The sequence below is a fragment of the Aquila chrysaetos genome, chromosome 7 (genome assembly GCF_900496995.4).
Source record: "Aquila chrysaetos chrysaetos chromosome 7, bAquChr1.4, whole genome shotgun sequence".
NCBI classification, from domain to species: Eukaryota; Metazoa; Chordata; class Aves; order Accipitriformes; family Accipitridae; genus Aquila; species Aquila chrysaetos.
The window spans coordinates 6553832-6570500 of NC_044010.1; the positions used below are offsets into that span (position 1 = coordinate 6553832).

The following is a 16669-nucleotide window of genomic DNA, read 5'->3' on the forward strand; positions in this document are numbered from 1 at the left end:
AGGGTTATTGAGAACGGCATGTTATTGACACTTAGCAGGTCACTAAGATCCCAGTACAGCAATGTGCAGATTCTCAGGACACCCAGGTCAGGAGACAAATTAAAACAAATACATCCTAATGCTTCACAGAGGTGGGGTAGGATGGGGAGACTGATCACACCTAGCTCCCAAAGGGTACAAAATGTTACTTCCAAAACTAGCAGTAAGGCTACCAATCCAAGAAGAATGCAGGCAACGCGAGGAGGACACAATAGCTAGCATCCCTCATCCTCTATGTCTTCACAGAGCATCCCCGACAGACCTCTTGGACACAAGCATTCTGGTGCATGAGTGCTGGGCTAACTCATGCATTTCGGTGATTATGTGGATATGAAAGTGTCAGTGACTGCGAAGTTTTAAAACAGTCACTGTCCCCTCCCGTAAGGTTTTGCACTGACACTTGCAACATTGCAGAATGAGACACTGCAGAAACAAGCATTGCAAGGTCCGAACACTACCATTGTATCCTGCATTCCTCTTGAAAGAAGCATAAAACATTTTTGTTTCATTAGAATTCCCTGCCCTTTAAGATGGGCAGACCTTCTACCTCATGCTGTATATCCAGGACACCATCTCCAAGTTTCCCAGTGCTGCATCAACATTAAAAATCATAAGGTACTTCTTGGAGTGAGAACGTTAGTCCTGTATTTTATGTAGTTTCTGTGGCTGAATTATTCCCAGTAATCTCTGTTTAAAGACAACAGTAAAGCAGTCTTTGCACTATTTCTTCAGGATCCTGTGGAACATAAACGTAGTTAGTACAATGCAGTGGATAAGGCTGGAATGGTAGAAAGGACTCTGACATCATTGTGTGGCTGCCCAAGGAGATAGGGATGCACAGGCAATGCTGACAGGGAAGCTAAAAACTCCTTAGACTCATTGGTAAAGTCATTCTGATGCGAGATATTAAGATCTTAAAACGTTAAAGAAATGGTGAAGAGGAGCAAACTGCAGGTTAATCCTTAATTGCTTTAAGGCCAGCAACTTTAACTGTGGTTTTTTAAGCTTAATTCAGGTAGTAGAGTTCTTACAGGAGAGGGACAGGCAGGTGTCTTAAACACTTCCAGGTCTATTATGGCGTTCTTTTGAAGCAAATTATTTGGACCCCTGCTCCGTGGCAGGATCCTACTCCTAGATGAATCACTGTCCTCCATCAGGCTGCTAGGTCAAGTTTCCAGGAGACATCTTCTTGAGCACTGCGCTCAAGCTCTCTGGTACACCACCTCTGTCACACATTGAGGAGCCAGTGTAACAAATAATAAAATTTTTTTATTGTTGCTTTGTAACATAAAATGAATAAGTCCAGGATTCCAAAGTAAGGGACATTAAAAAAACTGAATAAGAGGAATGTGACATAACTAAGTCATATTTTAAAACAAGGAGCCACAAGAATCTTTTCTAAATGACTTTTCCTGCAATACATCTCTTCCACAGCTCCATCTCACATTGACCTTTGTGTAGCCTGCTATTTGACCAGTGCTAGGACAGCTGGAAAGAATGGTACATTCATTATCATTCACATGCTAGAGCAGGAGTGAAATCTTAGTCCATACAGGCGAAAGGTTACACAGTCAAAAAAACCTCTATAGCAGGACATGGATTAAAAACACTTTCTCTTCTTTCTGGCTCTCATGTCACAGACTGGAACTCCCGAGGCAGGGGTTTTCAAGGCCAGGCTGACGTGGAGGAGCTCCTCCTAGCCCAGAGAACATTCTGCACTGCAGGCAGCCTGAGAGAGAAGTATACATACAGTCCCTTGTGGCACTGAACACAGCAGCACATCCAGTCAGTTCTTTTCAGGGACACAGATGCTGGCAATGGCCACAAGGAACAGCGTGTTAGACTGAGGTGGGATCTCTCATCAAGGAGCTGTGTGATGGGACAACCACACCACTAGGATTTTCGAGAAAAATAATTACCTGTAATATCCGCTGGGTATGGAATGAGAGTCCCAAACAGCTGCTGAGCCTCCAGGCAGTTGGATTAATTTTAAGCATATGCTCTGCTTCTTCTTCAAATCGCAAGTTCAATAATTCTGTCCTTCCACATGGAAAACCAACAGTAAGTAACTGAAAACAAAGCTATCCATACCAGTCTTGTGAGCTGTTCAGGCTCTTCCATACCCCAAGAATGCACCAAGCCAATTAACTAAAAGGGACGTTTGAATAAGATCTTCCTTCCCTGCCAGGAAGTGAGATGATCTTCAAATGTCTCCTTCAATTCCCTCCAGGAAAGAAAGCATTTTAGTACTAACAGGTCCAGGTTACCCTGCTGGCAGTCCACCTTACACACTCCCACTGGATAGGGATGTAGCCTGCAACCTGCTCTATCCTCTCTCTGAACTCACTGGCCTGGCTTCACATTTGCTGGGCCTTGAAGCACCTGCCTGAAGACAAGCTTTTTCAGCTGATCCAGTTTATTGTCTCTTAAGGCATCCCGTATGGCACCGAAGAAACTGAAGTAGTGCTGGAAGTTGTGCATCATGAGCAGGACACCAGCCAACAGCTCATTGGTCACGAGGAGGTGATGGACGTAGGCACGAGTATGCCTCTGACAACAGTAACAGGTGCATCCTTCCAGCAAAGGACCAAAATCATCTTGGTATCTAAGGAGGAAGCAATGTTGGATAACATCAAAGGTATGAAGACCCATCCAAGCAATACAGAGTATCCAGTTACTACATGGCCTTATGCAGGGACCTGAGCCTTGAAGTCCTGAGGGCCTGAATCCAGCTGCTGTAAGATGTGTTGACATCTAAGACCACCACTGCCACAAAGGACTTCAAATATCATGCCAGAACTCACTACAGAGGCAAAAGGCCACACATCTAAGTCAGAGGATGTCTTTGACTACATCACAGCTAACAGCAGAGAAAGGCCTTATCTGTGTCTTCCCTGACAGAAAAGCTGCAGCACAAGACATGCCTAACTAGCTATCACACAGTCTATGAAGGAGGAAGCTATCAGAAACAAGGATTTACCAATTCCACTATTCACAAAACAGTATTTCCCCTCTACTGTGAGATGCACCATTCTCACAAAGTCGAGAGAGGATCGAGCAAAGCAACACAGTCGTCTACTTAGACAGCCTAGCGGCAACTGTGGAAAAGAAAAGGAAGGACAGGTGGTAACACTGGCCAAACTTTTTGTGAAGTATCCAGAAATTGCAGAATTGCTCTGCAGCTGCCCAAACCGAGTCAGAAAGCAGAGGCTCTCCATAGTTGAAATAAAATCTAGCATCCCTACATAACCCAAGTTAGATGTGGAAGAGCAAAATGATCCCCAGGTAACCTTTGTGAACCTACTGTCTTTCAGCTGGAACATAGTTATGACCACAGTATGTCTGCTGGATATACGATCAGAAAATCCCTGGCTTTAGGTCAGGCAAAAGACGGTGCTTTCAGCCATACACTGTTGTCTGATAACAAGCTAGAACGCTTGTCCAACACTCTCTATTCAATGTCCAGAAGTACTGTCTTCAATACCTTCATGTTTTATGAAGTCTCCCATCCAGCTACTGACCACATGCAATCAAATACAGAGGACAAAAGCATCATATTTAGTGACACAGCTGCAGGCACCCTCCTCACAAACTCACATACCTCTTGTCCTTCAGAAATATCTCAAATGGTGTCATTTCTGGGTCAGCTTTGGAGATTTCATCCTGGTCTTCTTCAGCACCATTCTTCTCCAGGTCCTGGCCCCCATTTTGTTTTAAAACTGTTTTAAATAAAAAGACAACAGTCTTTTATGAACAGACAGCAAGGACAGAGGAAGGGTAGCAACCTTACAGTAAGTATTTCTGATACTCTCTTGCCACATGAAAACTCCTGCCACAAGTTTCCACCTCTTTCCTACAGTAAGCAACTATTTTTCTTTAATTGTCAGAGGTTAGTTAACACAAATACAATTTTAGATGATTAAAACAGCAAGAGACAGGTGAAAACTAATCTACTAAACCTAACGAAGAGTTAGAGCTGAAACAACAGTATAACTTTTTGCTGCTCTACTGAGCTGAATTCTTAATAAAATGTCAAAAATATTTCCAGTCTGAACTGCATGCTGAATAGAATGCAATCATCTGAACAAATTGATTTTATTGAGATTTTGTTAGAGTAGACAGGCAACTCATCTGCATTCAATCATTCTACTTTCCATGCTGTCATCAGGCTCAAAGACTTAGATGCTTTTTTTTTTTTTTTAATAAACAGTTGGAATCAAAAGAGGCTGGTAGCACTAATGCAGAAGATATAGATTCCACATCTGCCTTTTCACCAGTCTATCTTAAAAAAATCACACCATAATTTTGTAGGTTTGCATTTTTAGGTTTGTTCTTAAGCAAGAGATGTATCTGGAAACATCAGTATTACTGTTTGCACAATCCATGTCTACTGAGCGTTAAACAGACACAGAACAAAGAGATTGTCCTTACCCAGAATCTTATGATTTAAGAATAAGGTGAGACAAGGTAAAGAACAACAAACAAAGAGAAGGATTAAAAAAATTGCAGCAAGCACAAAGAAACAAGATGTTCTGTTCTATTCAGCTGGTGTTGAATTACCCAGGCATGAAAAGCCGCTAGGTTCTACCCAGGAGGAAAAATGCAAAATGTTTTTCTGTATTAAAAACATTTAATAGGCCAAAACAAAACAGCTGCTTGAAACACATTTGATAGATGCTTTAATGGGTGATACACATGCTCCCATCTCACAGCATAATGAGGTAATGAGTTATGAACATCTTTATCTTTTTGTTTTGATATGAACTGATGAATGCGAGGACAGAGAGGAAAGCTGCCCAAAGAAATGGGATCCCTAACTTCTGTCAGCTAGAAAGAAGAAGGGACTTAAAAACCAAATATATTAAACCAGACACATATTCAGTTAATTCTAGAGATAAGTATCTTAGATCTCCACTTAATAGGTCCAGCCTTCACTGCTAACGGTAACAGAAAATTTATCAATGGTGTCGAACAAAACCCCCTCTATTCAGTAAGCATTTAAGAAATACTGGAGCATATTTTGGCTAATCAGACATTCAGATCCTAGGCTGTGGCAAACTTGAGGCCTCAACAGGTTTCACACCAAAATACCACACCTTCAAAAGCAACACTTAACAGTGGAATCCCTGTTTTTCCAGTGGTTACTGCACTTATTTCAGGAACAAAACCCTCAAATATAGATTCCTCCGAAGCATGAATTATGCTTGCCACAATACTGGCTGACACAGTAAAAATTGTAATGACCATCAAGAAGCCTACCTGCTGCTTCAGGATCTGGATGGCAGTCATAACTGAAAACCAAGGCACAGCCTCGCTCTGTCACTTGGAAGGGAAAGAAGCTCTCAAAAATGTCCACTCCTCTTTCAATGCACTCAAGTACCTCATCTGGTTTGCCTACACCATGGATGATTCTGTAAGAGACACATAAGACGACAAATCTGGAATATTCTGAGTAGAAGCAAGCAGGTACCTGAAGGAAAAGACAAACCTGCAGCACGTGTAGTTTATCCCTGCAACTGCTAACCAAAGGCAAGTGGGTACAAGAGTCATCACTCAGAATCCTGTGTGTTTCCATTTCCCCACCTCTAACCTATCCAGTACATGGCAGGTTTTTCTTTATCTGCCATTTGGAAGACAGCAATAATCCCTCATTTACTGTGGAAAAACCTCATTCTGTTCATGGTGTTTGAAGTGATTTGGTTTCTTTCACACATACATAAATACACTTAGATTCAAAATTCACCTAAATCTAAGCTGTAGAACAGGTATTTTCCTTGGTCGTGTTTCTGCCCCAGGGAACTATCAGTCTCCAGACACATGGACCCCTTTGCTTGGTAACTGTTTAGGAGACAGTCTAAAAAGACTTGATCAAGAGCAGCAGAGACAGCAGTAGATGGCTGGTCAAAGATGCAAGTCCTTCTGGTGACAGACACATCATGTAGCACTTGGAGAACTGCCTGGAGGAGAATGCACTAATGAGAAATGTCACTGGAAAGAGAAAAGTTCCTTGCTTTATTCTTCCCTCCTCTTTACACTCTACCTGCTCAAATGATTTACCCAAAAACCTCGGCTATAACATCTCCTGGGACATGGCATTAAGAGCCAGAAAGAGCCCAGCTGGATTGCCATCAATGGTAATAGAGATCCTGCTGTTAGCAAAATTTAGCTGGCAGCTTCCCTGAGGGCGGGTGAAGCAGAAGAGAACAGAGCAGTGCCTGCTCTCCTGCAGGTGCATGGCTGGGCTGACAGCAGTAGAAGCTAATGTAGGGCAATGATCTAAACAGATAATTAGGAAAATACACAGGGGCTGATAAATGAAGTCACAAGGTGCCATTTTTAGTTACTTTTCTAAGTACTCCAATTAAATTGATGAGCACAGAATAAGGATGGGAGAAGTTTACAGCATGAGTGTCTTACGTTTCAGGCTCTCATGGCAGGGAGAAAATGATACTCAATAGTTAGAACAGTAGCTCTGCATATATGATCAAAACCCTTGCTAAAACTTATCTTTGCACAGGTAAGAACAAACATTTGTTCTTGCAAGTTTTCTGATGCTATTAAAAAGGAAAATAAACTTTACCAAGAGACTTCAACATCTTCAGGTACATGAAAGGACTCTAAAGAGTACATTCATAAGATCATTTCACCATCACACAAAAAGCAGTTGCTTCTTGGGTGAAGCACAGGAAATGTTTGTCTTCTAGAGAATTTCATATTGGGGTAGAACACAGCTGCAAAACAACCTCTCCAGCCAGAAGGGCAAGGGTGATTCAGGAAAGCAGGATTGTCTGAAATTCACTTGAGGTACTTACAGGACCCCCTAGGGCTAACCAGCTTTCTTCCTACAAAGAGGTCAGAAACACTTGTCTTAACCAGACAAGCAAACTATGTGATAGATGAGGCAGATGCACTGGTAGCCACTAAGGTTAGCTGAGCAGATTGGACTCTAATGCTCCCGGGGGATCTTTTAAGTAGCTCAACCAGACAGGATGGCAACAACACAGCAAGCCTCCTAATTGTCAGGAAAATTCAAACCCCAGGCACCGCTAAGCATGAACAAACTGCAACACCAGACACATGCTCTTGCATTTTGTTTCCTTTTGAACTCCATTAGGTCAGAGCAATGCTCAGCTAGCAGAAGGCAGCACAGCTACAGAAAGACAATGGGGCCTGAGTCACTCTCTTCAGGAAATGATGAAAAAAGTACCCATACTACTTCTGTTGCAGCTGCTCTTGTAAGAGCAACTCATGCAAAAGCCAGCAAGCTCAATTCAACACTAAATAACACCCCCACTTCTGAACCACTAGCAAATATTAGCACACATTTTCTGGAAGTCTTTAGTTAGTTAGTCATTTGTAAGACTCAAGAATGCTGCCACTCCTGTCCAGTCTCTGGCATGGATCTGATCGGCATAACTAACAACTCTGAATACACAACAGTCCCCACACTGTGCTAGTCCAAGCAGAGAATACAATCGGTTTGGGCCAGGCTGTACCACCTCTGGTAGTTCACAGGCTCAGTGCCTCAGATACTAGGTCAGAGCTGGCTGCCATAAGATCGTTTAAGCACTGTCTGGTTCTGTCAGCACCCTTCTCTACTCTCCTCCAGTTCAGACCAGAGAGAACTGGAAATATGACAGTTTATCTGATAAGAGATCCCTGTAAAATAGGCTGATGATAATGTTCTTGTTCAAGCTGAACTTCAAGTAAACCACGGCCTCAGAGGCCAAATGCAAGCAGCCCAGACATATCCTACCTGTAATTCTTCCAAAAAAAGTAAAGACGACTTGACCTAAAATCTTGGTTATTCTCCAAATGTGGGGAATACTCAAACCCACAACGTGAGCACAGCTTGGTGCCACTTGCAGCTAAAAACTGAAACAAGGGCTGAAGACTGCAGCCTGACAGTGGTAGAATTTATGCAGCCTGGCACACACACAGAGCTGTGCAATACAGTGATTATTTCCTACAGTGATATTGCACAGCAGCCTCTAGACGCTCCTCGTAATAGGACAGATGGACTTCCTGGGATGTTGCCCACACAACTTACCTCGGTTTATCCTCTGGCAGCTCTGCTGTGACAGAAGCTATCAGTTTCAACTTGGTCTCCTTGGCCATGGCACATCCCTGGAAGCCATCTAGCAGAAAGCCACCCACAGGTCGCTTGGCAGTCTCCCTGGCTGATCTGAGCCTCTCTTCCAAGATATCTCCACCTTCAATTGCCCCAAACATTACACTTCCTTGTAGTTCCTGGCCCAGGAGAAAGCTACAAGTGTTAGAGTGTGCTCTGCCAAAGACACACAAGACATCTCACAGCCCAGACTCCAGATGCCTGCTACTTAAGGCCCACATTCCCAGGAACTTGCCAGAGCCACAGTGTTTCATCCCATGTAAGCCTATTCCCCACATGACACTGTGAAGGCCAAGTGTAAGGTAGAAATAGGATTAGGAGAGACAAGATTCTGCTCCTTACCTTGACACTAACTCATTGAGAATTTTGGTGCCATTCTTCACACCTCCCTATAGAAGGCAATAACCCCAGAGCATCACTGTACACAGCTTTTTATAGATGGCCCCTCAGCACTACCCGAGTCAGTGCAGAATACAAAGCAGGTGCCATTATACTGGCTGTCGGACACCAGATCTCACAATGAATTGCCTTTCAGGGGATACCAACATCAGCTGCTGTCACCCATTTTCCCTTGTAGTACAGACTCAGATAGTATGTCCCCTTTCACCAAAAGGGAGGGAAATTTCAAAGCTGCTAGAAGAAATAAAAAATAGCACTGGCAAATTCCAGCAAGTCCTCCCTCACTTGAAACTGAGGGGACTTCAGAGCAAAAACATGGGTTTTCTCAATCTGAATGAGAAGATCCTACTTTGCCCATGCATATAGCATGAAGGTAAGTGAAAGAAATGCACCTCAGTCCAGAAGTGGAAAAAAATTTTTAAAAAATAGTTCTCCTCAACTAGTAGAGATGGGTGTCCTGGTGCAGGAGTGAAGAGAGTGGCAGAAGGAAAACCCACTGTGCTACTGCTTATACCTTGTCCAGGACTGTCACCTGGGCATCCTCTGATACATACACGTGACATGATTTCCTACTAAATCACATCCTGAAACTGGCCCAGTATGCAGCACAGACCAAAAAGCAGCTGTGGTGCTATTGCCCCGATACTTTGCGGACCTTACCGGTGATTTTTCTAGCAGCTGTAGGCATACATCCAAGAAGGAAAGCGACCTATCCACAGACTTCTTGGCCCTTTTTCTACCACCTTCCCCAGAAACGGTGTCTCCATCAGAGATGCACTGGAACCAGTCTGGCTGGATGGCCCGCTGTATGTCCATGAACTTGGAAGCTGTCATTTCCATGCGCCCTGAGTTTCCCCACAGGGACACTGTCTGTCAAGGAAGAACAGGGATGAACGTTAGTTGCAAAGGTTAACAGATCTTAAGGGTCAAAGGAGAGAAGGAATTGGTCTAGTGAAACGCCAAGTACTGGAATGATACTTCATAGGTAAGTTCTCCAGGAGCATGGCTCAGATAATCGGCTGCACTTGGCACAATGAGTGAAAAGAGATAAATGTCTGAATTGGGATTTCTTGGATGAGTATGATGGTTTCACCAAAGAGTAACAGTGACTTCTCCACATGTTTGGAAGTCTCTGAGATAGAGCAGCTGGCCTATCATCACACAAATTAGTGGCAGAATGGGAAAAAAAATTAGAAGAAGAGAAGATTTAATTCCCATCAAACTGATGTTGTCATCTCATGAAAAGCAGCAAAGGCTGCAATGGGAAATACAGCTCACTAGTTTTCTGTACACAATGCAAAACCAAGAAACTCTCCCCATCAGAGCAGTGAATTCATACCACCCATGTGAATATACGTGTATATATAAATCACACAGACACACGGGGAAGAATATAGAAGGTTGTTAGGCAATTTAATCTTAGAATCCAGTATTATTTTAGGTCCCAAATCCAGCCACTTAAGAAGGGATTGAAGTGCCAAGAGCAAAAGAAATACACAGCTTTCAAACCAAGACAACATAAGAAATGGCAGGTACTCATCAGGATTTCACACACGGTCATCTCGGTCTCTTTACACGCTTTCCATTCTGTGTGTGCATGTGGGCCCCCATCTTCCATTGTTACCCTCAAAAGATTTCAAAGCAAGACAAAAGCACCTGCACAAAAAGGTTATGTTACCTGAACACCTCTGAGCTAGCAGATGTCACCATTCAATTCACTGAACATTCAGATTCACAGAATGTTACTGCAGCCCCTGCCACTATGCACGCTACCATGTTTCATCTTATTCTGCAGAATCTGTAACTAACCTATCTGTGAGTGCAGCTTGGCAGTTGCTTTTGCTGTATTATTGTTAGACTTGTGTCACTGCTGCTCCAAAATTTTAAAGGGGTATTCAGGTAGGTTAAGTATTGGGCTCCAGCCCTTTAGAAGTTAGTTCTTTTCATCTTTAATGCCATTAGTGCTTTTTAAAATAAGGAACGGTTTTCAGCTATCAGAAATAGCTTACAGCTTGAAGTGTTATGAGGACTTTTGGGGGCTTGAGGGTTTAAACACATTCTCCTAGCAGGCAGACAGACAGATTAAGCAGTGCAGTTTTCATGCATACTAATTCACAGATAGAATTTGATCAGCTGATGCAAAAAATATGAGCAGAACAATTTTTTTTTGTCTGGTCTCCACAAGAAACAAAAGTGTTGCACGAATACACCACACGTCTGTTGTTTGTCCATCCATGTTTCCTGATTACTTTTGGCCTCAGCCAATTTCACTAAACTTGAGTAACAAACAAACAGACAGAAGTCTCCAAAGTAATAACATTTTTTCAAATTTCCAATTTAAAAAAAAAAAAAAGCAAATCCAAAGGAGGGAGATCCCAAATTAGTACCTGCAGAATAACTGGAACGCAGCAGCTATACGTTGTTCTGCAGCAGCATGTTGGCCAGTTAGTACCTGCTGCCTCTTATGTGAGAGCATCAAGGAACAGCTGGTGAAGGCAGACGGAGGAAAGTCAGAACTGTTTGAGCCAAAGGGCACAGAGTGTAATCAAGTCTAGTTATCTTCATTCTGCTCTCCAGAGGAAAAAAGCTGCTTTAATAAATAAAATAGCCATGTGGCTTAGAGAACTGAGCTTTACCCCACGATTATTTAAATCCAGCCTGTGCCAGGCTTTCTGGCATAGAATCCAGAGTTTTCTGTCCCATTGCTTTCAAAAAGCTTTCATAAGTATTTGTCAGCACAGATCCAGCTGCAGAAGGCCTTGCAACAAGGTGACAAAAATCTTCACCAGCTTAAAAAAAAAACCAAAAGCCGAATCAAACCTGCAATACCCAAGTTTAGATCACTGCTATAACCTCATAGCTGCACAACAGTGAGACAAGCTTCAGGCAATTCCTTCCCTGCAGAGAGACGGGACTCAGCCTGGTTCCCAGCACCAAAAAATATACACCGATAGTTGGATGGCTGTAGCTATCCCGTGTCATTCAGTGACCTTTCACCAAACAAGATCATCCCCAAACAGGCCTTGGGACTGACCGTATCTTAGCAGGTGCCAGGAGTGGCCCCTCCAGGCCAAAGCTGTGGCAGGCAGCAGGTAGTGTGTGGATTGCACGGGGCACGTGCGTGCCTGTGGGATGGAACAGGCAAACATCCGCAACGCTACGCACTCCTGGATTGCTGAGCCACCTTCCTGCAGAAATACTAAGTCCTAACCCTACAGTCCCTTTGTGGGCCTGTAGCAGACTGTAAATACACACATAGGGGTTCAGGTTTATTGCTTATCGGTGGCATCACCAGAAGCTTGTACAGCATATAAGCTAAAACACATGTATTTTCTTTTACTACCATATTAACCACAACAGCATGGGAGTCCAGAGCTCTCCTTTTTATCTGAATTGCCACTTAACTGTTCAGAGAACGCACTGCCAAGTAAGAAAGTGTCCAGCTTTATTTAGTTGGAGGTATGAGCATGTAAATGACATTCCTCTTTGTGCAAAGATTTATTTTTCGATAAAGCATAACAAATCTTGTGGCTGTCTAAGCACACCCACACAGATGAGGGGAGGACTGGCAGCTTTCTTTTGGGAACTTCAGGTAGACCCTTTCAAGTCTTTACAGCTACTGTACCTTGTTAGTGTTGTAGCCAGATGGACAGGGAGTGACCGGGTCGAGAAGGGAGCAGTACAGGACCGCGTCTGGCATACCTGGGAATGCAGCAAGAGACACAGAGCAGTTTCATGAACCAAAACAAAGCTAATGCAAAGATGTGGTTTGTAAATTTGCAAGAGGGAACAGGGTATTCTCCCACACACAAGTACATCCATTCTGACACAGAAAATATTGTTCATTTGATCTCTCAGCACCAAAGGCGGCAGACAATTTCCCCAGCTTTACTAGCTGCAGGGAGGAGAGTGCAGCATTAGGACAAACCATCAAACAATACCCTTTGGTTCTGCAGCCTACATAGCTCCTTTGAGATTTATTTATGTTTCTTCTTGATTAATACTCCTGCTACTAAAGCCTGCCAGATCCAACAGCTGACTCACTTGACTACTCCACTGATACATGGGAGACATCTGACATTTAACACAATCTAAGCTGAACAACAACCTCGAGCCTAGAACTTTTAAGGAAGGACAACATATAGTGAGAGAACAGATAAGCTACACAAATGAGAAATTTATCATCCCTGCCAGACTGGAGGTTTCAAATGTCAGAAAGCTAGACAGTATGTCTCAATGACATACAGTTTTCTCTTCACAGATAGTCACTGGAATTGGTGAAGCCTCCAAGAAGTTTCAGATAAAGAGATTTTCAATTGTTCTTGAAGGAGTAAGTTGTCCCAAAGCAGTGGAAGCTTACTGAAATGTGGATGCAAACCTCCTTTGGAAATCCGAGCCATAACTTTGCTTTTGTAATGAAACGCATGTCCAAACTTTTGATGTGTTTTGTTTGGTTTTTTTAAAAAAAAAAAAAAAAAAAAAAGCTTGGTCTCCATATACAGGACAAAAATGCTTAGACATTTTAAAAAATTATAGTAATTTACATTATTTTATACATTCATAATGTACGTGGAACTGGTGCACATAAAACATTCATAAAAATACCTCAGCTTTGATACAAGCATTAGCAACTCAGAAGTCTTTTTTTCCTGCAAAGTCTGCTAGATTCCATATACAAAGAACAGTCTGTCAATTATAGAAATTAAAGACAGGCCATCACTTCAACAGGATTTACCCTATACCCAGTGTAGCCTGAAATACGCAGACAAATGAAACATTCCAGAGAAGCTTGTTGACTTGACTGATCATCCTCCAGCTCTCTGAGGAACCTCCCCGCATATAAATAGAGGCTATGATACAGATATTCACACAAGATGCTAACCCTGCATTCACTGCGCGTTCAGGTTCCTTCGCCACGCGAGCCTGACAACAGTGATCTTGGCTGCATAATGCACACGGTCAGGCCTTTACTGATATATTACAACAAACAGAGGAAAAACCCAGGAGAGTCACAAATGCAGGAACTGCTGTTTTGCTCATTCTTATCACCAAGGTGTTAAGATAAAGATTTCATTCAGGAACTGCTCCAAGAATGGAATACAGGGACTGATGACGAGCACAAAGGCTTGGTGCAATAGCTGAGGGCTATGACAATGTTGACTGTTTTGCATTTGACTATCCATAAGTAAAATGGAGTTTATTCCTACAACTGACTCTTTAACATGGAAAAATGGAAGAAGAATACAGGGAGCAAGTACAGTCCAACTGCTAAACTGACAGGAACAAAGAACAGGGGAAAAATGAGCTTCTCCGCCTGCTTCTTTAGCTCCTCAAAACTCCTGCAAACCCAACATGAGCCCTTCCCCTAACATCTTCTCAGAACAGGAGTAGCTCGGAGGCTGAAGTGTCCACCAGCTGAGACTGATTTGATGTGGGGTGCTTTGCCTGTTTAGTCTTCACAGAGGATGAAGACTTCCTGTTGGAAATCTTTAGATGAAACCAACTATTTTATGAGAATCAAAAAAGCCAGCTTGAGCAGATACATTTCCTGAGAGTATCTGTTGGAAAAGCTGTAAGGGGAAGGCCATTTTCATGAGAATTTCTAATTCTCCTCATCAAAATAAGTCAGAAATTGCATCTGGCAAGATTCATTTGCAGCAGTGACTGGGGGCTACAGTAAAACCTCTCTCAGTTCTAGTCTCAACTTTTGGGCTAGGCCCATCCCAGTCAGTGCTGAAGCCCCCAAGGAAAAGACTGGGTGCAGAAAAGGAGAAATAAAGCAATACGTATTTTTGTAGCCTGTTTGAAAGATTTCTGGCCACACTAGTGACAACATACTATTTCAAGTCTTCCTTAGGGCCACTTTGAGTGAGAAAATGCCTAAACGTGGAAAGTCTATGCCTACATCTTTCTGCCTGCTGTACTGCCTAAAAACGCACCAGTGGGATCCACCTGTGTTATCTCTCCAGACATACAATCAAACACACACGCGCACACACACGCACTTTACCTATAAATTTTGCAGCTCCTTCTTTATATTCTTCCAGGACCTCATGAAGTTCTGCCCTGCAACCAGATACAGAAACACATTAACTAAACAAACAACTGTCAAGAAATATCAGTGGTTTCATAACAAAGGCTTCCGTTTCCATACTTCAGCATTGTATGAACTTGGATTGGTTTAGGCACTGACAGTTGCCATCCAGCTACCAGACAGCAAAGCGGGGACAGACGGAACCAAACACCAGAGACACAGAGCTCAAGGATCACAGCTTACAAACCGGGGAACTTGTAATTCTGTAGCAAAAAGGCAGAGCTTTTACCCACACTGACCAGTGACCACTGACTTGCTGGAGAGCATGAAGTCACACTGTGACTTTCTGGGCAGCATTACAACAAGTACACAAGCGAAGGAGGGGAGAGCTTCTAACAAGCTTTACGATGTTAATCTTCCCCTTCGGTTGCCTCTTACCTAACTAGTTTTGAGAGCTGGCTGTTTCTAAAGCTGGTTATTCTGCTGGGAAGATGACTGTGAAGCCGCTAAGAGGGGTTTGGCCAAAAGACGCTCAAAAATCACGCATCCCTGTAGGTCCCTTACCTTTTACCTGCTTCCTACTAAGTCACTGCACCTCCCTTCGACGGGGAAGCGACAAAGGGGCAACCGACTTGGACATTTTGCCTTGCGCCCGGGGAAGCGAGAAGCCCGCCTGCCCCCCGCCAGCGTTGCGGGGGGGGGGCCGCAGACACAAACACACACACACACCCCCCCCGGTACTCACAGGGCGGGCAGGCTGAGCTGGGCCACGGCGGGGACGCCGCCGACCGCCTGCAGGGTGTCGCGGGTGAGGTGGGGCGCCGAGCCGGTCCGCGTGTAGAGCAGGCAGCCCGGCAGCGCCAGGGCGGCGGCCCCGCTCCTGCCCAGGCCCGCCAGCGTCCCCAGCCGCCCGCCGCCCGCCCCGCACAGCTTCACCTTCATCGCCGGCCCCGTTAAACCGGCGCGGGCCTCACCGCTTTCCCCTACCCGCCCCGATCGCCTCACGCGGCGTCATCAGCCTTGCGCCGGCGGCGCGGAGACACCGCCCTTCCGCCTCCCGCCGAGGGAGAGCGGCGTTGCCATGGCGAAGCCGCTCCCGGCGCGGTACGCCCGTGAGAGGGACGGGCGGCTGGCGGGGGTGCCCGGCGTGGCCACGGCCCGCCCGGGGCACCGGCCGCAGCTGTACCGCTGGCGGCGCCTCACGGCCGGGGCCGGGCCGAAGGTAACGGGGCCTGACGGGCGGCGGGGCGGGACGGGACGGGACGGGACGGGACGGGACGGAGAGCGCTAGGGGGCGCCCTGCAGCGCGCTGTCCAATCAGGGCGCGGCCTCTCGGGTGAGGGGCCGCGCGCCGCCGCCACGCCCCTCCCCACAGGCTCAAATGGCGGCGGGGAGGGCCGGGGGTGCTGCGCGGGTTGTGTCGCGGTCGGGACGGCCCCGCGGGATCCCCGCCGCTTTTAGGGTCGGGAAAGAGGTTTCCCAGGGCTGTGGGAGCGTGGCGGCAGCGGCCGTTTGACTCGCCAGCCGTTGGGAAGTCTGCGCTGCACGCTCGAGTGAATGGCGCTGCGGTCGGCAGCGTTAAACTCCGGCTCAAAAAAAGAAAGACAGGTGGTCGCAACGCTATCGTTATTTTTTTTTTTTTTAAAAAAATCTTATTTCCAGCCAAGGTTTGACTCTGATAACTTGGAGCACTGGATCAAGGTGAAGTAACTTGCCCGGTAACTCACTCAAGAGTAAGGTACCTCGTTGCTGTGCGTAAAACCCACGGGTCACGCGCAAAACTTGCTGTTGAGCAGTACTGCGGGTTGTGTGTATGGGCACGTACTACAAGAGATTTACCCCAAAGCACCATCTGCTTCTACAACCACCTGAGATCAAGGAAAATGAATTCTGGGGTGAACTTCCCTTTGTTTTGCTTCCTTGGGCACCCCCGTGCTCCCACCCTCAGCCTGCTGCTTACGGCAGGTAGGAGGGTGCACCTGCCTCCTCACGCAGCCTGCTAGGCCTCTCGTAGCAGCTTGCCCCGGTTGCCCCCGCACAAAGGGAAGAAGTCCTGCAGAAATGCG

General features: G+C 45.1%; 2 protein-coding genes across 9 annotated transcripts in view; one reads left to right on the forward strand and one right to left on the reverse strand.

Annotated features, from left to right (window-relative positions):
* Positions 1–15670, reverse strand: QTRT2 (queuine tRNA-ribosyltransferase accessory subunit 2). 4 transcript variants are annotated; one of them, XR_005932760.1, is made up of 9 exons: positions 15349–15670; positions 14580–14635; positions 12195–12271; positions 9230–9439; positions 8090–8289; positions 5299–5450; positions 3641–3758; positions 1959–2644; positions 1–775 (listed from the first exon to the last, which is right to left on the reverse strand). XR_005932760.1 is itself a non-coding variant. In XM_030020043.2 (8 exons), exons 1-8 carry the CDS (start codon positions 15543–15545, stop codon positions 2383–2385), a joined length of 1272 nt encoding a protein of 423 aa, XP_029875903.1. In that variant the 5' UTR covers positions 15546–15670; the 3' UTR covers positions 1289–2382. The 4 variants fall into 4 exon arrangements, 3 of the variants coding, with proteins under 3 accessions (XP_029875903.1, XP_029875904.1, XP_040980629.1); XM_030020043.2 differs by lacking the exon at positions 1–775 and having other exon boundaries at positions 1289–2644; XM_030020044.2 differs by lacking the exons at positions 1–775; positions 14580–14635; positions 15349–15670 and adding an exon at positions 10957–11055 and having other exon boundaries at positions 1289–2644; positions 12195–12265.
* The window catches only part of CCDC191 (coiled-coil domain containing 191), a 20694-nt gene continuing 19686 nt past the window's right edge, over positions 15662–16669 (forward strand). The window contains exons 1-2 of one of the 5 annotated variants that reach the window (XM_030020033.2): positions 15668–15825; positions 16266–16304. In XM_030020033.2, coding sequence (XP_029875893.1) covers positions 15685–15825; positions 16266–16304 — 180 coding nt within the window. In that variant the 5' untranslated portion in view covers positions 15668–15684. Of the gene's footprint in view, positions 15826–16265; positions 16499–16669 lie in introns of all 5 variants that reach the window. The other 4 variants (XM_041124693.1, XM_030020038.2, XM_030020034.2 and 1 more) reach the window with 4 other exon arrangements.